The following is a 26625-nucleotide window of genomic DNA, read 5'->3' on the forward strand; positions in this document are numbered from 1 at the left end:
TGAGATTAAACATGTCCAATAATTTAATAAATTATTAAGAGATACAGGGGGGCTCAGTAGATGTAAACATTTGACATACAGTATAATACAAAATAAAGACACTTTGCTTCCACTACAATGCACCATAAACGATGACATGAGAATGAAGAAATAAAAGCGTAATAAATGAGTTAGTGTTTAATGGGTGAATGGTACTACTATATAGACGGGTTAGCTGACAACGTCAGGAAAACGACACGCACGTCGATAAGGCAGAAGTTCGTGTGGCGTAATGATTCTGAACGGTCAGATAGCTAGCAACAATGACAAGAAGCTGTCATGTGGGGAATCGTAGGAGGCTGGTTTCAGCTCGTTGCGTCTTCTTATTAACAACATGTCTTGTTTTGACTGATGTCACGTCTATGCTAATATGGATGAAATTTGCTAGCTAACCAACAACTGTTAAGGATGTATTTTAGAGACAAGCGCTCATTGTGCAAATGTATTTATGTTTTCAAAGAACATTTGGAGACTAAATATAGTTTGCTCTATAGTTGCTCACTCGTCGGTATTGTTGCTAAACAACCAGCCCGTCTATAGAAGCAGTATGTCATGCACGTCCTATCATTCAGACATAAAGGAGGAAACTAAGTTTAAAGTACATTTTAGACTTCCATAAGTGTGATCCTTGAAATAAGTGAATTATGACCTGTGGTATAGATATGAATCATTTCTAGAACTGTTTTTGATTTTGACTATGTTGAAGGGTATCAGATGTATCCTAATGATGTCCTGCCATTAGAAGTGGTGGCGTCTTCATCTCAAATAACACAAGACTGTTGTTGTCGTCGTTGTCTTGGCAGATGATTACATGGTCACAAACCATGGCTTGTGCTCATCATAGACTCATCTCTTTGTGTCCCAAATGGCACCCTATTCCCTTTTAAAGTGCACTACTTTTGACCAGAGCCCCATGGGACACCGTATGAGCCATGGTCAAAAGTAGTGCCCTAAAAAGGGAATAGGGTGCCATTTGGGATGAAATCAGTGTGTTGCCACCTGAACTGTGCTCATTAAGACTCAACGTTAAGCTGATTATCCTCAACAAGTCTCCGTTTATTACAACACAAGGTCCCTTCGACTTGGCCATCGACTCCCAGTTAAAAGGACAAGGCCCAAATCCTACAGTACAGTGGCTGCTCCCTCCCTCCTTCCCTCACCGACCAATAAACCAACGTTTCCTCTCCATTCACATGTAGAACCTTACTATACAGTGTATTAAGATAACATATTTTGAAATGACGACGTTCAACAATAAAGATCCTCAGGCTGGACTATTGACTGACTGCCGTTGTTGACTCTAAGGTATAGTAGTGTAGATACATTGCAGTACATGGGGCTCCAGCCCTGATTGGCTCTCTCCCTGTCTCTCTCACTGCAGCAGGGATTCCATCACAGCCTCGGGCTTCGTTGATCTTTTCCTGTCAGGAGATAAGTGGAGGGCAGCATTAACAAATTGCACCCTTTTCCCTATATAGTACACTACTTTTGACCTGGGCCTTAAGGGAATAGGGTGACACTGGGGACGCAGATGAGATGATCATGGGGTTAATATTCACTGAGTTTACAAAACATTATGAACACCTGCTCTTTCCATGACAGACTGACCAGGTGAATCCAGCTGAAAGCTATGATCCCTTATTGATGTCACTTTTAAATCCACTTCAATCAGTGTAGATGAAGGGAAGGAGACGGGTTAAAGAAGGATTTTTAAGCCTTGAGACATGGATTGTATATGGGTGCCATTCAGAGGGTGAATGGGCAAGACACAATATTTAAGTGTCTTTGAACGGGGTCTGGTAGCAGGAGCCAGGCACACAGGTTTGTGTGAAGAACTGCAACGCTGCTGGGTTTTTCACATTTAACAGTTTCCTGTACGTATCAATAATAGTTCACCACCCAAAGGACATCCAGCCAACTTGACACAACCGTGTGAAAGCATTGGAGTCAACATGGGCCAGCATCCCTGTGGAACACCTTGTAGAGTCCATGCCCCGATGAATTGAGACTGTTCTGAGGGGAGGGAGGGGGGTGGGGCAACTCAAAATTAGGAATGTGTGTCTAATGTTTTATACGCTCAGTGTATATATATGTCTTATTGTTCTAGGGAAGTGACATTACGGTTGACCAGAAAGCAGCAAATATCTGATAATAACAACATGTAGTATTTCTCAGAACGGTAGAACACGGTGATAACAGCTTTTACAGTAACATTTCACCACAGGACGTACACCTGACAAAGTGATACATTATAGTAAACCGTTACTTCAGATAGACTTTATAGTACTCTCTATAATCGGACATTTATTCAGAAATGAAATATTACTATTGTTGTTATTTTAATTTGTATTATTCTGGATAATCATGTAGCGACAGCAGCTGGGGGACAGACGGTGGTGGTGGTTTACCTTCGTCCAGTCTTGGGTCTACTACTCTTGGAGGACCTGGGCCTCTCCAGCTTCATCAGTGACTGTCTCATACTCTCCTCTGTGTAGGCCAAGTACACATGAGACAGGTCCACCTCAAACGGCTGGGGAGGGAGAGGAAGGAGAGAGGGATAGAGGAGGGGGATAGAGGAAGAAGAGGGATAGAGGAAGGAGAGGGATAGAGGAAGGAGAGAGATAGAGGAAGGAGAGGGATAGACAGAGGGTGGAGGAGGAAGCGAATGTGAGGGTAGAATAATATTATCCAGATCCACCGTGCTGTGTTTGTCTTGTTATGTAGGCATGAACTAAGAACTCACATCTTTGTCTTTCTTGTCCGGCACGGGGGTCTGTTTTCTCATGTTGTTACCAGTGTACGCTACACACTTCTGAGGACCAACAAGTAACCATGGAAACAATGTCATAAGCATGAAGCAATCACACCAACGTTGCTCTGTACTGTCTATGTTAATGAAGAAACTCCCTCCCCTTTAGCCCAACCATTCTCAAGTTAAATATTTCACTGTGTCTGAATGCAGAACTCACCAGCTGCCATTCCCCAATGTCCTCATTCCACTGTACGTAGTTCTCGATCATCTCCTGCACCAGACAGGAAGAAGCAGGAACCATATTAGCATCAGCGCTAACTAAATACGCTCTCACACAAGTATAAATGGACGGATGGACACGCGCGTTGTCAAACACACACCTACACACACACACACACACACACACACCCACACACACACACACACACACACACACACACACACACACACACACACACACACACACACACACACACACACACACACACACACACACACACACCTGGTATTCCTGTGGGATGAAGTTGTCTATGATGAGCATCTGCAGTCGTAGCTCTCTGCTGAGGTGGCGGATATTCTCCAGCAGGCCCTCGATCTCCCGGTGATGCTCCTGCTGCAGGTCGGCCATCTGACAACACAACAACAACCTCTCAACAACCACACGACAACCACTGAACCAATGTTATGTTAACGCTCTGCTGCAGGTCGGCCATCTGACAACACAACAACAATATCTGAATGAACACAGAACCAATGCTGTGTTAATGAAGTCATGAACCAATGCTGTGTTAATGAAGTCATGAACCAATGCTGTGTTAATGAAGTCATGAACCAATGCTGTGTTAATGAAGTCATGAACCAATGCTGTGTTAATGAAGTCATGAACCAATGCTGTGTTAATGACTTCATTAACCAATGCTGTGTTAATGACTTCATGAACCAATGCTGTGTTAATGAAGTCATGAACCAATGCTGTGTTAATGAAGTCATGAACCAATGCTGTGTTAATGAAGTCATGAACCAATGCTGTGTTAATGAAGTCATGAACCAATGCTGTGTTAATGACTTCATTAACCAATGCTGTGTTAATGACTTCATGAACCAATGCTGTGTTAATGAAGTCATGAACCAATGCTGTGTTAATGAAGTCATGAACCAATGCTGTGTTAATGAAGTCATGAACCAATGCTGTGTTAATGAAGTCATGAACCAATGCTGTGTTAATGAGGTCATGAACCAATGATGTGTGTTAATGTTCTGCTCTTGCTGCAGGTCATCAACAACACAACAAGTCCCCAGTCCTGTGTTAGAACACACTTGGGATGCATCCTACTCACTATATAGTGCACTAGTTTTCACCAGAGTCGTGTGGGACTTGGACATTCTTACCTCTGACTTGGCAGCCATCAGCATGGTCCAGACTTTCTTCAGCTTCTTGGTCTTCCCCTGAGCCTCCTCCTGCAGACTGGTGTACTTCTCCTCAATGTCCAGACGCTCCGCCTGTAAAAAAGACAGGGAGTTTGGCATTTCATTTATTTCATCATTAACGGAAAACCTCAACACTTTTTAACCTCATTAATTATCTCCATGTAGATCCTGGTATGGTGCTGGAGATAATAAATCTGATGTTAAAAAGTTGTAAAGTGTCCCTTTAACACAGTAGACTGCTCCAGACGGAGACAACAGTAGACTGCTCCAGCCTGAGACAATAGTAGACTGCTCCAGACGGGGACAACAGTAGACTGCTCCAGCCTGAGACAATAGTAGACTGCTCCAGACGGGGACAACAGTAGACCGCTCCAGACGGGGACAACAGTAGACCGCTCCAGATGGGGACAACAGTAGACCGCTCCAGACGGAGACAACAGTAGACTGCTCCAGACGGAGACAACAGTAGACTGCTCCAGACGGAGACAACAGTAGACTGCTCCAGACGGAGACAACAGTAGACTGCTCCAGACGGGGACAACAGTAGACTGCTCCAGACGGGGACAACAGTAGACCGCTCCAGCCTGAGACAACAGTAGACTGCTCCAGCCTGAGACAACAGTAGACTGCTCCAGACGGGGACAACAGTAAACCGCTCCAGAAGGGGACAACAGTAGACCGCTCCAGCCTGAGACAACAGTAGACCGCTCCAGACGGAGACAACAGTAGACCGCTCCAGACGGAGACAACAGTAGACCGCTCCAGACGGAGACAACAGTAGACCGCTCCAGACGGAGACAACAGTAGACCGCTCCAGACGGAGACAACAGTAGACCGCTCCAGACGGAGACAACAGTAGACCGCTCCAGACGGAGACAACAGTAGACCGCTCCAGACGGAGACAACAGTAGACTGCTCCAGACGGGGACAACAGTAGACTGCTCCAGACGGAGACAACAGTAGACTGCTCCAGACGGGGACAACAGTAGACTGCTCCAGACGGGGACAACAGTAGACTGCTCCAGACGGGGACAACAGTAGACTGCTCCAGACGGGGACAACAGTAGACTGCTCCAGACGGGGACAACAGTAGACTGCTCCAGACGGGGACAACAGTAGACTGCTCCAGACGGGGACAATAGTAGACTGCTCCAGACGGAGACAACAGTAGACTGCTCCAGACAGGGACAACAGTAGACTGCTCCAGACAGGGACAACAGTAGACTGCTCCAGACGGGGACAACAGTAGACTGCTCCAGACGGGGACAACAGTAGACTGCTCCAGACGGGGACAACAGTAGACTGCTCCAGACGGGGACAACAGTAGACCGCTCCAGACAGGGACAACAGTAGACTGCTCCAGACAGGGACAACAGTACATGCAGGAAAACAATAATGCCTGAAGGCTTTCCACCCCATTGTGGTTTTCTCTGGCAACAAGATCGAGTCAACAATGGCTGTCTCAAATGATACCCTACATAGGGCACTACTTCTGACCACTAGCTCATTTCAGCAGAACATTCAACAGACTTCCTCATGGAATCGAAGAGTAAATTGATGAGTGTGTGAAGAAGGAACCTGCTGATGTAATAAAATAAACTTCTGATGTCATAAAATCTGTTGGAATTAAGGAGATAATTCAGTCAACCATTACTAAGTGAAATATCAGATCAATACGCTTCAGGGATTTATCAACACTACTGATCCTTCAGTATTGGTCTGTTATTGTCAGTTTGCAGCATGTATTATGTTCCTCTGCTCATTGACAGATGACATTGTCCTTTTCAGACTGAGAAAAGCAAAGCAGGCATCTCATCTGAACTAGCAAGGTGCTGACTGGTGTGACTTTAAAGCAGAGCTATTCAAACTTCTTCAACATGGACCCCATTTTTTTTCCACCAGATGTTCTGGTGACCCCCACCTCACCCAAAAATCTGAGGACAACGTTCAAATCGGTAAATGATTTTCACATCAACAAATAATGTTAAATTCATTAAATTAAGAGAACCAATTTATACATTTACAATTTTTCTAATTATCTTGCACAAAAACATTTGTAAATTGTCCCATAAAAGAATCTGTACTGTAAATGTTTGGCCTTCAGTCCAGCCTCTCTCAGCCTATTGCGGACAGTCTGAGCACTAGAGGGATTGTGCGTTCCTGGTGTAACTCGGGCAGGTGTTGTTGCCTTCCTGTACTTGTACCGCAGGTGTGATGTTCGGATGTACCGATCCTGTGTGGGTGTTGTTACACGTGGTCTGCCACTGCAAGGACAATCAGCTGTCCGTCCTGTATCCCTGTAGTGCTGTCTTAGGCGTCTCACAGTATTGCAATTTATTGCCCTGGCCACATCTGCGATCCTCATGCCTCCTTGCAGCATGCCTAAGGCACGTTCACGCAGATGAGCAGGGACCCTGGGCCTCTTTATTTTGGTGTTTTTCAGAGTCAGTAGAAAGGCCTCTTTAGTGTCCTAAGTCTTCATAATGTGACCTTAATTGCCTACCGTCTGTAAGCTGTTAGTGTCTTTACGACCGTTCCACAGGTGCATGTTCATTAATCATTTTTTTTCTGAGTTTACGTTAAATGACTCATTTCGGTACCCAATATGCTGGGAATGACGATGATGTCATATCCTTTTCCTGTCAGTGCCCTCATACCGAAATATAACATCTCCACTTATCACTGATCAACATCCCCTCTCCACTCAGACAGACACAGGAAGTTTGGTGGTGAGCATTTTGATGTAGAAATGCTTGGCATGCTGTCAGAGTTAACCAATGAGGCATATATGCATTACAGCTCTTCAGTTGGCTGAACTAAGACTCAGCCTGGTTACCCCCCGCCCCCCCCCCCCTCCTTTGAATGTAGATGCCCTATTTCACTGTGTGCTATAACTCCTCTTCCTCCAGTTCTCTGCAGCGCTGCTTTGAGTTGGTAGTCCTACATCCATATTGAGATGTACAGAGTCTTCAGAAAGTATTCACACCTCTTGACTTCTGTTGTTGTTGTGTTACAGCCTGAATTTCAAAAAACATCATTCCACTTTGACATTATGGGGTTTTGTGTGTAGACCAGTGACACCACATCTCAATGTAATCCATTTTAAATTCAGGCTGTAACACAACAACATGTGGAATAAGTCAAACGGTTGTGAATACTCTCTGAAGGCTCTGTAATATATTGTGATATAGTGTGTAAGATGGTATACCTCCTTCTCCTCTAGCTCTCTGCGGAGCTGCTCAGCCCTCCTGCGTCTCTCCTCTAACTCATTGTTAGACTCCTGCAGTAGTTTCTCCTGCTCCTCAGCCTTGGCCAGGAGGTCCACTCCTCCTACGATCACCTTCTTCTCCAGGGCTGACAGCTTCTCCAGCAGCAGGTGATGCTCCTGCCTAGGGGAAGGAGGTTAGAGGTCAGGGCTCAGTAGATCTGAAAATACCTTCAGTAGGCTAGGTGGAGTTTCTGGCATATTGCTTATACCCTTCTAGGATGTCTCAAATCTACAAGAGGGCATCCAAACGTATCTAGGGGTAGGGGGGCAAGCGTTGGATAATATTTTAAAGCAGTAGATAATTCTTCAACTGTGATTTCTGGAAAACTTGGGAATTTAGGGAATGTTTATAACCCCAGACTCACTGCGCTTTGAGCAGATCCTTCTCTCTCTTCTCCAGTTCTGCCCTGGCCTTGTTCCTCTCCTCCTCCTCCATGTCCAGCTTGGCTTCTAGCTCCTTCCTCTCCTCCTCGATTTTCGCCTGCATCTCCACCATCTTGTCAGGAGAAACCTTCTTCTTCTTCCCTTTAATAATAATAATAATAATAATAATAATAGTGATGATCATTTATTTGACTTATAGAGCCGGATCCCTGAAGTCCACAGCCATCATGGACGTTTCTTAATGACATGTTATTCTTCAGATCCTTCCTACCACCTCAACCCACCCACTAAGGGGAGGGGGAAGTTTCCCCCTGGTACAGAATGTAGACGTAGGTTCAGCTTCCCCTCGCCCAATCTCTAACCTTCACCATTAGAACATGCACAACTGATCTAAGATCTGCCTCTAGGGGAACATCACCCTACACCCAACCCAGATCTATTTGTGTCGTCTTGCCAACGCCTATGGTCATTGTCACACCGTGCACAAACAGATCTGAGACCAGGCTAAGACAGCACATCATATTACTATGGTCAATTAGTCATATATTCGATGTAACACACATATAGTCTCTCTCTCCAAGGTGTTAGATAGTAGCTACAGTCTTCTACAGAGCAGTAAAAACTGCATCGGCTGTATGATTCAGCTCCTTGATGAAGAGACAGCAGTCTGTACTTTCTGCAGATACTATTCATTAGATTATGAGCAGGAAGTTAAAAGGTGCTTTTAAAGATATCTGTGTGTGTCTCAAAAGGGACCCTAATTCCCTAAATAGTGCACTATGCCCTATGGGCCCTGGTAAAAAGTAGCGCACTACATAGGGAATAGGGTGCCATTTGAGAACAGCTTCTAGACAGAGTGCAGGCCTCAGGCCTATTCACAAGGCACTCTCTCTCAGAGATATAGACATGAAGACAGTAAGTGATGGAGAAGACCATGACAAAGTGGCAGTACAATAATAGAGAGAGAGAACCTTCAATCATACTGACTGACTGAACCATAGATTTCATTCTGTTGACGTTTTTTGTTAGCGTTAAAGCTAGTTAGTCAAGTCAATTAAATTCTATCAGTTCGATAATTCAATTAAATTCTATCAGTTTGCTGAAATAAATTGCAAATATAACCTGGTCCCAGATCTGTCTGACAACCAGAGTAAAGAAGTTGCCTGTGCACATACAGATCTAGAACCAGACTAGAGACATTGGATGTGTCCTAAACGGCACCCTATTACCTATTTTGTGTCCTACTTTTGGCCAGAGTCCTCTATGTAGGGAATAGGGTGCAGTTTGGAACAGTCTTCTAGACTCCTCAGAGAGGAGGCACAGACAGACAGACAGACAGACCAAGAGACAAAATAGGAGACAGAGAAACAAAGACACAGACAGACAGACAGACAGACAGACCAAGAGAGAAATAGGAGACAGAGAAACAAAGACACAGACAGACAGACAGACAGACAGACAGACAGACAGACAGACAGACAGACAGACAGACAGACAGACAGACAGACAGACAGACCAAGAGAGAAATAGGAGACAGAGAACAGACAGATAAAAAGAGAGTACGAGAAACAGTTGAAGTCGGATGTTTACATACACTTAGGATGGAGTCATTATAACTCGTTTTTCAACCACTCCACAAATTTCTTGTTAACAAACTAAAGTTTTGGCAAGTCGGTTAGGACATGTACTTTGTGCATGACGCAAGTCATTTTTCCAACAATTGTTTGTTTACAGACTTATAATTCACTGTTTCACAATTCCAGTGGGTCAGAAGTTTACATACAGTAAGATGACTGTGCCTTGAAACAGCTTGGAAAATTCCAGAAAATGATGTCATGGCTTTAGAAGCTTCTGATAGGCTAATTGACGTAATTTGAGTCAATTGGAGGTGTACCTGTGGATGTATTTCAAGGCCTACCTTCAAACTCAGTGTCTCTTTGCTTGACATCATGGGAAAATCAAAAGAAATCAGCCAAGACCTCAGAAAAATAATTGTAGACCTCCACAAGTCTGGTTCATCCTTGGGAGCAATTTCCAAACGCCTGAAGGTACCACGTTCATCTGTACGAACAATAGTGGGCAAGTATAAACACCATGGGACCACGCAGCCGTCATACCGCTCAGGAATGAGACGCGTTCTGTCTCCTAGAGATTAACGTACTTCGGTGCGAAAAGTGCAAATCAATCCCAGAACAACAGCAAAGGACCTTGTGAGGATGCTGGAGGAAACAGCTACAAAAGTATCTTTATCCACTTGTAAAAACAAGTCCTATAATCGACATAACCTGAATGGCCGCTCAGCAAGGAAGAAGCCACTGCTCCAAAACCGCCATAAAACAGCCAGACTACGGTTTGCAACTGCACATGGGGACTTTAAAAAAAAAAACTTTTTGGAGAAATGTCCTCTGGTCTGATGAAACAAAAATAGAACTGTTTGGCCATAATGACCATCGTTATGTTTGGAGGAAAAAGGGGGAGGCTTGCAAGCCGAAGAACACCATCCCAACCGTGAAGCACGGGGGTGGCAGCATCATGTTGTGGGGGTGCTTTGCTGTAGGAGGGACTGGTACACTTCACAAAATAGATGGCATCATGAGGATATATTGAAGCAACATCTGAAGACATCAGTCAGGAAGTTAAAACTTGGATGGGTCTTCCAAATGGAGAATGACCCCAAGCACACTTCCAAAGTTCTGGCAAAATGGCTTAAGGACAACAAAGCCAAGGTATTGGAGTGGCTATCACAAAGCCCTGACCTCAATCCTATAGAACATTTGTGTACAGAAATGAAAAAGCATGTGCGAGCAAGGAGGCCTACAAACCTGACTCACTTACACCAGCTCTGTCAGGAGGAATGGGCCAAACTTCATCCAACTTATTGTGGGAAGCTTGTGGAAGGCTACCCGAAACGTTTGACCCAAGTTTAAATTGTTTAAGGTAATGCTACCAAATACTAATTGAGTGTATGTAAACTTCTGAACCACTGGGAATGTGATGAAAGAAATAAAAGCTGAAATAAATCATTCTCTCGACTATTATTCTAACATTTCACATTCTTAAAATAAAGTGGTGATCCTAACTGACCTAAGACAGGGAATTTTTACTAGGATTAAATGTCAGGAATTGTGAAAAACTGAGTTTAAATGTATTTGGCTAAGGTGTATGTAAACTTCTGACTTCAACTGTTTATATAAGACTGGTAGGGCAGGCAGGGCAGGCAGGCAGGCAGGTAGGGGAGGTTAACATTAGGAGGGTCCTGAGATAACTCCGGTCAATACTTTGAGGAGTTAGCCACAGCACCTACAGATCAGGGCCAGTTTGTAGGTCTGGGTCTATCAGGCTCCTCGGAGTTGGGAGTGCTGATCTAGGATCAGGCCCCCTTGTCCATAAAATCATTATGATATAGGCCTAAAAGGCAAAACAGATCCTAGATCGGCACTCTCAACTCTGAGATGCTATGTGAATACGGTCCCTGGACCATATTAACTAGCAGTTGGTGGTAGGGTTGGTAGTGCAGACAGCAAGCTGCTCCCACTCACTAGTCTGAGCCTTGGGTTTCTCCTCAGTGGTCTGTGCCTCTATAGAGGAGTCTGAGCTACTGATGCTGCTGCCACTGCCTGCAACACAGAGTAGACTAGACACTCAACAGGGACATGTCAAACACAGAGAGAGATGGAGTGGACCGAGAGAGGGGGTGATGGAGGGATGGGGAGAGGGAGGGAGAGAGAGAGAAGATAAGGAGAGAGAAAGAGAGGCTCCAAGGACACGCCGACCACAGAGAGAGCGAGAGATGGAAGGATGGGGAGAGGGAGAGAGAGAGAGAGAAGATAAGGAGAGAGAAAGAGAGGCTCCAAGGACACGCCGACCACAGAGAGAGCGAGAGATGGAAGGATGGGGAGAGGGAGAGAGAGAGAGAGAGAAGATAAGGAGAGAGAAAGAGAGGCTCCAAGGACACGCCGACCACAGAGAGAGCGAGAGATGGAAGGATGGGGAGAGGGAGAGAGAGAGAGAGAAGATAAGGAGAGAGAAAGAGAGGCTCCAAGGACACGCCGACCACAGAGAGAGCGAGAGATGGAGGAGAGTGAGATGGGGGCAAATGGGGTCATGGAGAAAGCACAACAGATCTGGAGAGCAACCAGCCTACAAGCCAATCCTATACAGCTACATTAAGCAGTGCATGGACAGCGGACGCACGCACGCACACACTAGGGCTGGGCGATATATCAAATTAATTTAAATGTATGTTTTAGTGCGATGTTCCAAATGCCTGTATTGCAAGAATCTAGGTAAAATGTTTGATAAAATCCACATTTATTTAACCCGTCTCCTCCCCTTCATCTACTCTGATTGAAGTGGATTTAACAAGTGACATCAATAAGGGATCATAGCTTTCACCTGGTCAGTCTGTCATGGAAAGAACAGGTGTCCTCAGTGTATATCGTGAAAAAAATATGATTTTTTGGCCATATCACCCAGCCCTAACACACACACACACACACACACACACACACACACACACACACACACACACACACACACACACACACACACACACACACACACACACACACACACACACACACACACACACACACACACACACGTAATATACAGTGCAGCACCATAGCATCCAACGTCTAATTTAAAGCGAACAGCACAAAGGCTACAAGGTTATACACAGAGCCCAGAGTGTTTCCTGATCAGGTCACATGACACTAGTTGTACTATGACAGCAGTGTATTAAAGACTATCAGGAGGTCCCAATAAATATAGTCATACTTTGAGAATGATGTGTGAATGATCATTCTGACGTGAACAGTACCTTCAGAAAGTATTCAAACCCCTTAACTTTCACATTTTGTTGTGTTACAGCCTGAATTTGTAAGTGGTCTAAATTGAGATCATTTTTTTTGTCACTGACGAACATACAATGGCCCATAATGTCAAAGTGGAATTATGTTTTTCTAAATGTTTACTGAAATGTCTTGAGTCCATAAGTATTCATCCTCTTTGGTATGACAAGCCTAAATAAGTTCAGTAGTAAATATTTGCTTAACAAGTCACATAATAAGTTACATGGACTCACTCTGGTTGTAATAATATCGTTTAACATGTTTTAACATGTTTTAATGACGACCTCATCTCTGTACCCCACACATACAATTATCTGGAAGGTCCCTCAGTCCAGCAGTGAATTTCAAACACAGATTCAACCACAAAGACCAGGGAGGTTTTCCAATGCCTCGCAAAGAAAGAAGGGCACCTTTTGGTAGATGGGTATACATAAAGAAGCAGACATTGAATATCCCTTTGAACATGGTGAAGTTATTAATTACACTGTGGATGGTGTATCAATACTCCCCGGCACTACAAAGATACAGGCGTCCTTCCTAACTCAGTTGCTGGAGAGGAAGGAAACCGCTCAGGGATTTCACCATGAGGCCAATGGTGACTTTAAAACAGTTAGAGTTTAATGGTTGTGATAGGAGAAAACTGAGCATTGATCAACAACATTGTAGATACTCCACAATACTAACCTATTTGACAGAGTGAAAAGGTAGCATGTACAGAATAAAATATTCCAAAACATGCATCCTGTTTGCAACAAGACAGTAAAATAATACTACAAAACATTTGGTAAAGCAATTCACTTTTTGTCCTAAATACAAAGTGTTTTGTTTGAGGCAAATCCAATACAACACATTACTGAGTACCACTCTCCATATTTTCAGGCATAGTGGTGGCTGCATCATGTTATGGGTATGCTTGTTATCATTAAGGACTGGGGAGTTTTTCAGGATAATAAATAAACGGAATGGAGTTTAGCACGGGCAAAATCCTGGAGGAAAACCTGGTTGTCTGCTTTCCACCAGACACTGGGAGATGAATTCACCTTTCAGCAGGACAATAACCTAAAACACAAGGCCAAAACTACACTGGAGTTGCTTACCAAGAAGACAGTGAATGTTCCTGAGTGACCGAGTTAGTTTTGACTTAAATCTGCTTGAAAATCTATGGCAAGACTTGAAAATGGTTGTCTAGCAATGATCGACTTCAAAATTGACAGGTGTGGAACGCTCTTAGAGGCTTACCCAGAAAGACTCACAGCTGTAATCACTGTCAAAGGTCTAATATGTATTGACTCAGGGGTGTGAATATTTACATAAATGAGATATTTCTGTATTTAATTTTCTATAAATTTGCAAGAATTTCTAAAAACATGTTTTCACTGTCATTATGGGGTAGTATGTGTAGATGGCTGAGAAAAACATCAATTTAATCCATTTTGAATTTAGTCTGTAAAACAAAATGTGGAATAAGTCCAGGGGTATGAATACTTTCTGAAGCCACCGTAGATGTGTACAGTTTCACATTTTCTTATCTTTTCCACCTTTTGCCTAACCTAAAAAGGGCAAGGTGACTGCGCCTTGGGGAACTTCCTAGCTCAGACTACCGAAACCAGTTTAGTGTTTATTAAGCCAGAGTACACACAGAGGCCATGGCTCTCTCTCTACATGGCTTCTGGGTACTTTCAGAGCGATTACCTTCACATGGAGGATGCTGACTCATTTTAGTCATCAGGAAATAAGCCCACACTAATAATCATGTCTAACATCTGACTGACAACTCTTTCACATGCGGGCGGACAAACCTTTGATGATAGCGTCAACAATAAAAGGCTAAGATGATTGTGTTTGCAAGAATTCATGCATCAGTTTTTCCCCCGTTGTATTAGAGTGCATCTTCCTAATGCAGGGCTGGGAGCAGAGTTGCCATAAACAAACCCAACTCTTCTCTGAAACATATTTTCTTTATGTATTAAGTTTTAAAAAGCAGGGGACATGGGGACTGGGGAGCAGTCCTCTGCTGCATCCCAAATAGCATTCTATTCCCTATATTAGTGGACAACTTTTTACCAAAGCCCAGTACACTTCATAGAAGCCTAGTGCCCTTCACAGAAACCGAGTGACCTTCATAAGGAGCCAAAGCACCATTCACACAGTCCTGTTGGGAGAGAGGAAGAACGGGGCCCCTTACCTCTCCGTTTCCTTCGTCCCTCTCCTCCTTCGTCATCGCCTTCATCCATCTCTTCTGATCCACTGCCCTCCGACCCGGAGATCTCTTCCCCTGGAACAGCAGAACAGAAAACAATTTAGTTACAAACTCTCCTTAAACCCTTAGCGCAGGTTAACTGTCCTTAAACCCTTAGCGCAGGTTAACTGTCCTTAAACCCTTAGCGCAGGTTAACTCTCCTTAAACCCTTAGCGCAGGTTAACTCTCCTTAAACCCTTAGCGCAGGTTAACTGTTCTTAAACCCTTAGCGCAGGTTAACTGTCCTTAAACCCTTAGCGCAGTTTAACTCTCCTTAAACCCTTAGCGCAGGTTAACTCTCCTTAAACCCTTAGCGCAGGTTAACTCTCCTTAAACCCTTAGCGCAGTTTAACTCTCCTTAAACCCTTAGCGCAGGTTAACTGTCCTTAAACCCTTAGCGCAGGTTAACTCTCCTTAAACCCTTAGCGCAGGTTAACTCTCCTTAAACCCTTAGCGCAGTTTAACTCTCCTTAAACCCTTAGCGCAGGTTAACTGTCCTTAAACCCTTAGCGCAGGTTAACTGTCCTTAAACCCTTAGCGCAGTTTAACTCTCCTTAAACCCTTAGCGCAGGTTAACTCTCCTTAAACCCTTAGCGCAGGTTAACTCTCCTTAAACCCTTAGCGCAGTTTAACTCTCCTTAAACCCTTAGCGCAGGTTAACTGTCCTTAAACCCTTAGCGCAGGTTAACTCTCCTTAAACCCTTAGCGCAGGTTAACTCTCCTTAAACCCTTAGCGCAGTTTAACTCTCCTTAAACCCTTAGCGCAGTTTAACTCTCCTTAAACCCTTAGCGCAGGTTAACTGTCCTTAAACCCTTAGCGCAGTTTAACTCTCCTTAAACCCTTAGCGCAGGTTAACTGTCCTTAAACCCTTAGCGCAGTTTAACTCTCCTTAAACCCTTAGCGCAGGTTAACTCTCCTTAAACCCTTAGCGCAGTTTAACTCTCCTTAAACCCTTAGCGCAGGTTAACTCTCCTTAAACCCTTAGCGCAGGTTAACTCTCCTTAAACCCTTAGCGCAGTTTAACTCTCCTTAAACCCTTAGCGCAGGTTTACTGTCCTTAAACCCTTAGCGCAGGTTTACTAGAAATAGATTAAGACTAGTCTTGGACTAAAACGATTCTCCATGAAGCATACTTTTCAGTCTAAGATTAGGAAACGGGAAATCAGCCCTTAAAAAGTCTTTGGATCCTAACTTGAACACAGAAGTGTGTTTGTCATATTACAACTCCTGTCCCAAATGAAGACGGCATCAACGGAGAGGACCACTAACTGACCTTCTTGGAGTTTCTTCTTAAGGTCTTCGATCTCCTTCTGGAACTGCCGTAGCAGGGCATCCTTGGGGTCTTCATTGATCCGGGCTTTGTTCTTGATGTTCTTGGCCCGGTTGGCGTAACGCAGCGTGCTGATGGTCTCGTCGTAGTTATAGTCCGCTGGGCCGATGTTCGCACACTGACCGTTGAAAAAGTTGATGAGAATACGATATATATTATGAGAGATTAAAATCAGACCTTTTATGAAAGAACAGCAAGGAACGAGAGCTTGGTAGACTTAATCATGATAAATGAAATATTTGTATACATGTATTTATTAATCGTTTTCAAAATTGGATGCCAGTTGGCATTTGTGTCACTTAATCTGATCTACCCCCAAGTAATAAGACGGATAAATAACTAACAAAATACACAAAACGCAACAATTTCAACAAGTTAAAGTTCATAAGAAAATCTGTCAATTTAAATAAATAAATGAGGCCTTAATCTATGGATTTCACATGACTGGGCAGGGGCTCAGCCTTGGGTGAGCCTGGGAGGGCATAGGGCGAACCACTTGGTAGCCAGGCCCATCCACTGGGGAGCCAGGCCAATCAGAATGAGTTTTTCCCTCATAAAAGGGCTTTATTACAGACAGAAATACAGTTTCATCAGCTGTCCGGGTAGCTGGTCTCAGACGATCCCGCAGGTGAAGAAGCCAGATGGCGTGGTTACACATGGTCTGCTGTTGTCAGGCCGGTTGGACGTACTGCCAAAATGTTCTAAAACTACATTGGAGGTGACTTATGGTAGATAAATTAACATTAAATTCTCTGGCAACAGCTCTGGTGGACATTCCTGCAGTCAACATGCCAATTGCACGCTCCCTCAAAACTTGAAAAATCTGTGGCGTTGTGTGACAAAATTGCACATTTTAAATTGGCCTTTTATTGTCCCCAGCACAAGGTGCACATATGTAATGATCATGCTGTTTAATCAGCTTCTTGATATGCCACACCGGTCAGGTGGATGGATTATCTTGGCAAAGGAGAAATGCTCACTAACAGGGATGTAAACAAATGTGTACACAAATTCTGAGAGAAATAAGCTTTTTGTGCATATGGAACATTTCTGGTATCTTTTATTTCAGCTCATGAAACTCATGAAGCTCATGAAACCAACACTTTACATGTTGCGTTTATATGTTTGTATCCCTGCATATGTAAATATAATATTGGAACTGACCCTGTATATAACATGCTTACTTATTCACTGTTTATTCTAGTATTACATTGTTAGTGATTACGGCAAATGTTTGGTTTTGAGTTTACAAGAAAAGGCATTTCACTGTACTTGTGCATGTGACATTAAAACGAATGAGTCATTGCTACCATTGACACTGATTGGTGCCAACACAGAACTAGAATGAGTAGAACGGGCCTCCACAACCAAGTCAATGATGTAGAATGGGAGTACTGGCAGCCATTTTGTGTGTACCCATAGCATTAAAGCAGCAGGAAGTAAAATCAGGAAGTGTTGTTAGTTACCATCATGGTCTTGGAGTTTCCCCCCAGTGAGTCCTGCAGAAGGCGGGTGAGTTTAGAGTTCCTGTAGGGGACGTGGGTGCTCTTTCCGTCCACCAGGGCTGAGATGACGTTACCCAGCGTGGACAGAGATAGGTTGATCTTAGTGGCCTCTTTCAGTCGCTGGCCAGTCGCTCCCGTCTTCCCCTGACGCTCAGAACCCTGGGGGAGGGAGAAAGAGAGAACAGTGTGGGGGGGTTAACTGATGATGATATGTTTTCTGTCTGTTTGCTATGTGTGGGCCACATGCCTTAAAGCCACAGATACATTTCCATCCCACAATAACATGTTGAATCTGATAAAAACACGCTCAACAGGGCTTACTGACTTCACCTAGCGGCCTTTAAACATTGATAATAGGACTCAAATTGTTCATAAAAATCCTATATTGGAATTCAAATTATAATTCCCATTGCAGAGACTAAGAAAACTATAGCCAGAGAAATGTATGAAGGTAATCTATACAGATTTGGTTCTTATATCTCAAAAAACAGATACCAAGTTACCAAAATGTGCTTACTCCTTCAAAGCATCAAGATTCCATCGGTTTGATATCTGTTGAGGTAAATTATATCTTTATTCTATTTCACAGTAAATGTTCATGTGACTTCCTTACCGCCAGATCCACTAAGTGGAGTTTTCCCATGCGTACGTGCTGGTCTCCATCCACACCCTTCTCACTGCACTCGATGGTGATGGTGAAGATGGCATGAGAGCGAGAGCTGTGTTCATTCATGTTGGTGGAGCCAACCGAGCCTGGGTAGGAAAAAGCATAACACATTCAGAAACATAAAACATAAACTTTCTTGGTTCACTTCATAATAACTTGGTTACACTTCATAATAACTTGGTTACACTTCATAGTAACTTGGTTACACTTCATAATAACTTGGTTACACTTCATAGTAACTTGGTTACACTTCATAATAACTTGGTTACACTTCATAATAACTTGGTTACACTTCATAGTAACTTCCATGAGTGTGATTGTAACCTTTATTTAACCAGGACAATTTTTATTTATTTCACCTTTATTTAACCAGGTATGCTAGTTGAGAACAAGTTCTCATTTGCAACTGCGACCTGGCCAAGATAAAGCATAGCAATTCGACACATACAACAACACAGAGTTACACATGGAATAAACAAAACATACAGTCAATAATACAGTAGAAAAAAAGAAAACAAAAAGTATATATACAGTGAGTGCAAATGAGGTAAGATAAGGGAGTTAAGGCAATAAATAGGCCATGGTGGCGAAGTAATTACAATATAGCAATTAAACACTGGAATGGTAGATATGCAGAAGATGAATGTGCAAGTAGAGATACTGGGGTGCAAAGGAGCAAGATAAATAAATAAATACAGTATGGGGATGAGGTAGTTGGATGGGCTATTTACAGATGGGCTATGTACAGGTGCAGTGATCTATGAGCTGCTCTGACAGCTGGTGCTTAAAGCTAGTGAGGGAGATATGAGTCTCCAGCTTCAGTGATTTTTGCAGTTCGTTCCAGTCATTGGCAGCAGAGAACTGGAAGGAAAGGCGGCCGAAGGAGGAATTGGCTTTGGGGGTGACCAGTGAGATATACCTGCTGGAGCGCGTGCTAGGAGTGGGCGCTGCTATGGTGACCAGTGAGCTGAGATAAGGCGGGGCTTTAGCTAGCAGAGACTTGTAGATAACCTGGAGCCAGTGGGTTTGGCGACGAGTATGAAACGAGGGCCAACCAACGAGAGCGTACAGGTCGCAGTGGTGGGTAGTGTATGAGTAGTGTAGACTGCATCCAATTTGTTGAGTAGAGTGTTGGAGGCTATTTAATTGATGACATCGCCGAAGTCGAGGATCGGTAGGATGGTCAGTTTTACGACGGTATGTTTGGCAGCATGAGTGAAGGATGCTTTGTTGCGATATAGGAAGCCGATTCTAGATTTAACTTTGGATTAAATGTTTGATGTGAGTCTGGAAGGAGAGTTTACAGTCTAACCAGACACCTAGGTATTTGTAGTTGTCCACGTATTCCTAGTCAGAGCCGTCCAGAGTAGTGATGCTGGACGGGCGGGCAGGTGCGGGCAGTGATCGATTGAATAGCATGCATTTAGTTTTACTTGCATTTAAGAGCAGTTGGAGGCCACGGAAGGAGAGTTGTATGACATTGAAGCTCGTCTGGAGGGTTGTTAACACAGTGTCCAAAGAGGGGCCAGAAGTATACAGAATAGTGTCATCTGCGTAGAGGTGGATCAGAGAATCACCAGCAGCAAGAGTGACATCATTGATGTATACAGAGAAGAGTCTGCCTGAGAATTGAACCCTGTGGCACCCCCATAGAGACTGCCAGAGGTCCGGACAACAGGCCCTCCGATTTGACACACTGAACTCTATCATAGTAGTTGGTAAACCAGGTGAGGCAATCATTTGAGAAACCAAGGCTGTCGAGTCTGCCAATAAGAATGTGGTGATTGACAGAGTCGAAAGCCTTGGCTAGGTTGATGAATACGGCTGCACAGTAATGTCTCTTATCGATGGTGGTTATGATATCGTTTAGGACCTTGAGTGTGGCTGAGATGCACCCATGACCAGCTCTGAAACCAGATCGCAAAGTGGAGAAGGTACGGTGGGATTCGAAATGGTTGGTCATCTGTTTGTTAACTTGGCTTTCAAAGATTTTAGAAAGGCAGGGTAGGATAGATATAGGTCTGTAGCAGTTTGGGTCTAGAGTGTCTCCCCCAATGAAGAGGGGGATGACCGCAGCTGCTTTCCAATCTATGGGGATCTCAGACAATACGAAAGAGAGGTTGAACAGGCTGGTAATAGGGGTTGCAACAGGCTGGTAATAGGGGTTGAACAGGCTGGTAATAGGGGTTGAACAGGCTGGTAATAGGGGTTGAACAGGCTAGTAATAGGGGTTGAACAGGCTAGTAATAGGGGTTGAACAGGCTAGTAATAGGGGTTGAACAGGCTAGTAATAGGGGTTGAACAGGCTAGTAATAGGGGTTGAACAGGCTAGTAATAGGGGTTGAACAGGCTAGTAATAGGGGTTGAACAGGCTAGTAATAGGGGTTGAACAGGCTAGTAATAGGGGTTGAACAGGCTAGTAATAGGGGTTGAACAGGCTAGTAATAGGGGTTGAACAGGCTAGTAATAGGGGTTGAACAGGCTAGTAATAGGGGTTGAACAGGCTAGTAATAGGGGTTGAACAGGCTAGTAATAGGGGTTGAACAGGCTAGTAATAGGGGTTGAACAGGCTAGTAATAGGGGTTGAACAGGCTAGTAATAGGGGTTGAACAGGCCAGTAATAGGGGTTGAACAGGCTAGTAATAGGGGTTGAACAGGCTAGTAATAGGGGTTGAACAGGCTAGTAATAGGGGTTGAACAGGCTAGTAATAGGGGTTGAACAGGCTAGTAATAGGGGTTGAACAGGCTCGTAATAGGGGTTGAACAGGCTAGTAATAGGGGTTGAACAGGCTAGTAATAGGGGTTGAACAGGCTAGTAATAGGGGTTGAACAGGCTAGTAATAGGGGTTGAACAGGCTAGTAATAGGGGTTGAACAGGCTAGTAATAGGGGTTGAACAGGCTAGTAACAGGGGTTGCAACAATTTTGGCAGATAATTTTAGAAAGAGAGGGTCCAGATTGTCTAGCCCGGCTGATTTGTAGGGGTACATATTTTGCCGCTCTTTCAGAACATCAGCTGTCTGGATTTGGGTGAAGGAGAAATGGTGGGGGCTTTGGCGGGTTGCTGTGGAGGGTGCCGGGCAGTTGACCGGGGTAGGGGTAGCCAGGTGGAAAGCATGGCCAGCCGTAGAGAAATGCTTATTGAAATTCTCAATTATAGTAGATTTATCAGTGGTAACAGTGTTTCCTAGCCTCAGAGCAGTGGGCAGCTGGGAGGAGGTGCTCTTATTCTCAATGGACTTTACAGTGTCCCAGAACTTTTTTGAGTTAGTACTACAGGATGCAAATTTCTGTTTGAAAAAGCTAGCTTTAGCTTTCCTAACTGCCTGTGTATATTTGTTCCTAACTTCCCTTAAAAGTTGCATATCACGGGGGCTATTCGATGCTAATGCAGAATGCCACAGGATGTGTTTGTGCTGGTCAAGGGGAGACAGGTCTGGAGTGAACCAAGGACTATATCTATTACTGGTTCTACATTTTTTGAATGGAGCATGCTTGTTTAAGATGGTGAGGAAGGCACTTTTAAAGAATAGCCAGGCATCATCTACTGACGGGATGAGGTCAATGTCATTCCAGGATACCCCGGCCAGGTCGATTAGAAAGGCCTGCTCGCAGAAGTGTTTTAGGGAGCGTTTGACAGTGATGAGGGGAGGTAGTTTGATCGCAGACCCATTACAGATGCAGGCAATGAGGCAGTGATCGCTGAGATCCTGGTTGAAGACAGCAGATGTGTATTTGGAGGACGAGTTAGTTAGGATGATATCTATGAGGGTGCCCGTGTTTACGGATTTGGGGTTGTACCTGGTAGGTTCATTGATCATTTGTGTGAGATTGAGGGCACCAAGCTTAGATTATAGGATGGCTGGGGTGTTAAGCATGTCCCAGTTTAGGTCACCTAGTAGCACGAGCTCAGAAGATAGATGGGGGGGGCAATCAATTCACTTTTTTTTACCTTTATTTAACTAGGCAAGTTAGTTAAGAACAAATTCTTATTTTCAATGACTACCTAGGAACAGTGGGTTAACTGCCTTCTTCAGAGGCAGCACGACATATTTTGTTTTACCTTGTCAGCTCTGGGATTCGATCTTGCAACCCAACGCCGAACCACTAGGCTCGGGCGTTGTAGGCTCGGGCGTAGTCCAACGCCCGAACCACTAGGCTACCTGCCGCCCCGACATATGGTGTCGAGGGCACAGCTGGGGGCAGAGGGTGGCAACGGTGAGAGACTTGTTTCTGGAAAGGTGAATTTTTAGAAGTAGAAGCTCGAATTGTTTAGGTACAGACCTGGATAGTAAGACAGAACCCTTGAGGTTAGAAACCTATTTTGTGAGGGGGGTCTGGCAAATGGTATATAGTGTACGATCATGAATTCTAATGCTTAGAACTCTTCTGAATGCTTAGTGTGAATCTTTACGGTTCTTGTGCCCCATTGTCATAATCCTGTCCATGTCATCAGCGTTGTTCACCACATAACCAGACAGGTCCTTGATGTAAACGCCCACATCTGGCCTCTCCTTCACCTGATGGTCACACCAACACAAATCAATGATATGAGTTAGGAGCAGGCAATACTCTTGAATTCCTCTTATACATTCATATCTTAAATTCCCTCCTGGGAACCAACAACGTTATCATGCTCATCTGTATTAGAAACTAAGAAGTGAATTATGAGAGGTTTAAATCGTCTATAGTTCCCTTAACAGAGAACATCCCAGTCATGTGCTATGTCCTGTTGTCTCCTTTCAGGAACCAATAACATTGATGTATTATTGACAAACCAATGGAGATTAGTTATGATAAGGAAATCATCTTTAATTCCCTTTCTGGGCCCCTAGTATTGTGTAATGTCCCATTCTGTGCTTCTAGGCACCAACAACGTTATCATGCTCCTATCATTTGGTCACTGTGGTCGTATCTACAAATCTACAAAGCCACCGTGCTGGGTTTCTGTACAGCACTTTGAGATATCAGCTGATGTAAGAAGGGATTTATAAATACATTTGATTTGAAATCAAACCAATAAGCTACTACCTATGAAGCTAGCACCAGTGTTTTTTTTTTAGAATATATATTCTTGTATGGTTAATCTAATTAAATGGGATAACGTTCTTCATATCTACAGCTGCTTCTTGCTAAATGAACGGGATGGTTTTTCTGAGAAGCATATCATCATATCATATGAAACATCTATAACCTCCAGCCTCTGCATCTGGTCCTTCCCCAGCAGGTCCCTCACTTCTTCATTGTAAATCTCCAGATAAGACACGCGAACTAAGAACCTGCGGATGAGAGGTAAGATACTTATTACAAATCAACCTCAAACTGAGAGACTGTCAGCACCAAGCATGTCAAAAACAGTGCCTGTCTTTTTTTGTCTTGTAGGCCTATAAGCATTTTCTGTTTATGTTGACTCCAACCAGTGTCTTAACCAGTGTTGTGTGATTGAGGCCTTTTGCTCTCCTAGGGGCTGAAAATAATAAGTCAAGTCAAGTCATAGCATGTTGCATCAAACAATTGCCTGGCAATGAACTAGTATTGTTCGATTATTTTGCCCGTTTGTGTTAATGTCCTTACCGGGTGTCGCCCTCTGCTTTGGCGATGTGGCCGAACACATGAGCAAAGGAGTTGGGGATTATTCCTCTGAGCTCTGGCACTGCCCTCACTCCCTCCATGGTGAACGTCTTTCCTGTCCCTGTCTGTCCGTACGCAAAGATAGTCCCTGGAGAAAACACAGGCTCAGTATTAAAACATTAAGAGGTGGTTTCCAGGCAGATTGAGCCTTGTCCTGGACCAAAAAACACGTTAAAATGGAGAATTTCTACTATGCTTAATCTGTGTCCGCAAACCGCCCTTGATATAGAGACTCTCATCCATGCTTTCATTACCAGCAGGCTTGACTACTGTAATGCTCTCCTGTCTGGTCTACTCAAGAAAGCCATTTGTCAACTGCAAAACATACAGAATGCTGCAGCACAGGTACTGACCAAGACCAGACGGAGAGCACACATTACACCGGTTTTAAGGTCTCTGCACTAGTTGCGTGTGAGTTTAAGAATACATTTTAAGATTATTCTATTGGTTTTTAAAATCAATCCACAAGTGTGCACCCCAATACATGTCAGACATGCTTTTAAGTTACGTACTGTTAGGCTCTATTACTAGAGTCAGAACTCCACGGACACTGTGAAAGCTTAAACCAAGTTTATTCTTCCCAGAGGGTCAATACAGCCGCATTAGACAAAGACATGGTTTCACCCGTGGTAGTATACATACCCCACTTTGGGTGGAGTCTCCTCCGTATCACTAAACAGTTCATCCTTATTGCTAGTCAGGGAGCTTAGTGATATGGGTCTTAAGCGGTTCCTCCCCTTATCAGTACTGCCACCATTTCTTCCCCCCTGCACTCAGCCCCTCCCAAACTTCATTATGGCACCCCTCATTGTCTCTTTTATAACTAATGATTAATTATAATTAAAGCTCAGAAATCCAAACCTTTCAGTACCCACTAGGTTCCTCAGGTCCTCTGGCCTTTTAATTATCTCAAAGCCTAGGATCAAGAGGCATGGAGGCAGCCTTTAGTTATTATGCCCCCAGCCTCTGGAATAGCCCGCCAGAGAACCTGAGGGGGGATCAAGAGGCATGGAGAGGCAGCCTTTAGTTATTATGCCCCCAGCCTCTGGAATAGCCTGCCAGAGAACCTGAGGGGGGGACGTAACTGTGGACATAATTAAAAGAGATCTTAAAACACATATTTTTACCTTTGCTTTTCCTTTAAGATGCTTTTAAATTTTTCAGTTTGTGTCAAACTTATGTTTGTTGTGTAGTAAATATTTCATATTTTAATTCCATTGTTTTCCCCCCTATAAAGCACATTGCACTGCATGTCTGAAATGTGCTGTAGGAATAAAGCTTGATTTGATTTGAACAAATGCAATTGTGTAGTTCTGCATGGTGTCAGCAACAGTGAATGGACAGATCATTTCAAATCCTCTCTCCACTTACCATTGTAACCCTCCAATACTGAGTCTATGATGGGGCGGGCTGTCAGATTGTAAACGTCCAGCTGTTTGCTGTCTGGTCCGAACACGGTGTCAAACGTGAAGGTCTTGGGGGGTTCGTGGGTAGTCTCTAATTTGTTGACGGTTATGGTTCCTCGGTTCTCATCCACACTGACGGCCTGCTTGTGGCCCATACTCCTCTCCTTCTGGTTCAGCGGGCGACATCGCACAACCACTTTGACGTTGTCCAGGACCTCCGGCTTGTCAGATTTGTCCATCTTGTTGCTCTGCAAGGGGGGAATAACTATTCATGATGCCAGCCACCTAGTAGCTACATGACCTCAGAGCCGATGCCTCATGCAATGCAATATGAAAACATCGCTCATAGCTAACGTTAATAATCTCACCACAGCAAAGGGAGACAAACTGGCTGGCTGGCTTGCTATAATGAATCCAGTTAGCAAACTAACATTACCGCCCAGCTAACGTTAGTTAAGATAGTTAGATAGCTAATTAACTGTCAAGATAGTTGAAAGAGCAAGCTGCTAGTTCAGTGTATTGCCAATCAATACTTGCGGGCACGTAACTAATCTGCAATGTATTGCATGCAAACTCTTGCTGTTGCTAGGCAAGCAAGCTAACTAATGTTAGCATGTTTACTAACCAGCTGCTGCATCGTTATGCACAACGAATAAAACTCAGTTAACACAATAACTTGGCTAACTGCATGCCCTTGCTGTATCCTGGTTTTAATGTATATGGCTGCATATCTATCAAATATAATGACACTGTCTAAAATAGGTTGAAAATAGCATTAGCTAGCTAGCTCATCCAAAACCCAAGACGAAGCTAGCTAGCTAAACTAACGTTAGCATCATGTCATTCGGGTGGAGGGAGGAACACCTCTGAAAAACAGCGAAATACAAAGGGCCCACTTACCGGCATTTTAAGACTTTAGTTTTGATGTTTAAAATTACATGAGACAATAGAAAACGCTTTTGGATGCTTTGATGGTAGTGTTTATCTTACAAAAATGATTTAGATGCCAAGGCAGTGCCTATTTCATCAGTGGCCCATTTCCTCCGATGCTGATAAAATGGTCAAGCCTGAACGAATTGAATCTGCGGCCGCGCAGTAGAATGGTGGAGGGGGGTGTAGTGTA

At 43.9% G+C, this 26625-nt stretch overlaps 1 protein-coding gene across 2 annotated transcripts; it reads right to left on the minus strand.

Moving 5' to 3' along the window:
- LOC139574759 (kinesin-like protein KIF3A) lies at window positions 1-26590 on the minus strand. Of its 2 annotated transcripts, XM_071399627.1 has the most exons (18): window positions 26403-26590; window positions 25468-25750; window positions 24040-24184; window positions 23660-23744; window positions 22880-22985; window positions 18413-18552; window positions 17761-17958; window positions 16238-16412; window positions 14910-14999; window positions 11411-11488; window positions 7853-8012; window positions 7428-7608; window positions 4181-4291; window positions 3294-3419; window positions 3009-3062; window positions 2783-2851; window positions 2448-2569; window positions 1-1460 (listed from the first exon to the last, which is right to left on the minus strand). In XM_071399627.1, exons 1-18 carry the CDS (start codon window positions 26406-26408, stop codon window positions 1412-1414), a joined length of 2178 nt encoding a protein of 725 aa, XP_071255728.1. In that variant the 5' UTR covers window positions 26409-26590; the 3' UTR covers window positions 1-1411. The 2 variants fall into 2 exon arrangements, with proteins under 2 accessions (XP_071255728.1, XP_071255729.1); XM_071399628.1 differs by lacking the exon at window positions 11411-11488 and having other exon boundaries at window positions 26403-26589.
- Window positions 26591-26625: the final 35 nt, after the last annotated feature.

Source organism: Salvelinus alpinus, chromosome 4, assembly GCF_045679555.1.
Source record: "Salvelinus alpinus chromosome 4, SLU_Salpinus.1, whole genome shotgun sequence".
Classification (NCBI taxonomy): domain Eukaryota; kingdom Metazoa; phylum Chordata; class Actinopteri; order Salmoniformes; family Salmonidae; genus Salvelinus; species Salvelinus alpinus.

What these genes read in the sequence shown, in the direction of transcription:
- LOC139574759 (XM_071399627.1), bottom strand. An exon ending in AAAGCAGAGGGCGACACCCG is followed by an intron (nt 23,745 to 24,039) that starts GTAAGGACATTA and finishes TCTCATCCGCAG; the next exon opens with GTTCTTAGTTCGCGTGTCTT. An exon ending in GAAACTCCAAGACCATGATG is followed by an intron (nt 16,413 to 17,760) that starts GTAACTAACAAC and finishes TTCAACGGTCAG; the next exon opens with TGTGCGAACATCGGCCCAGC.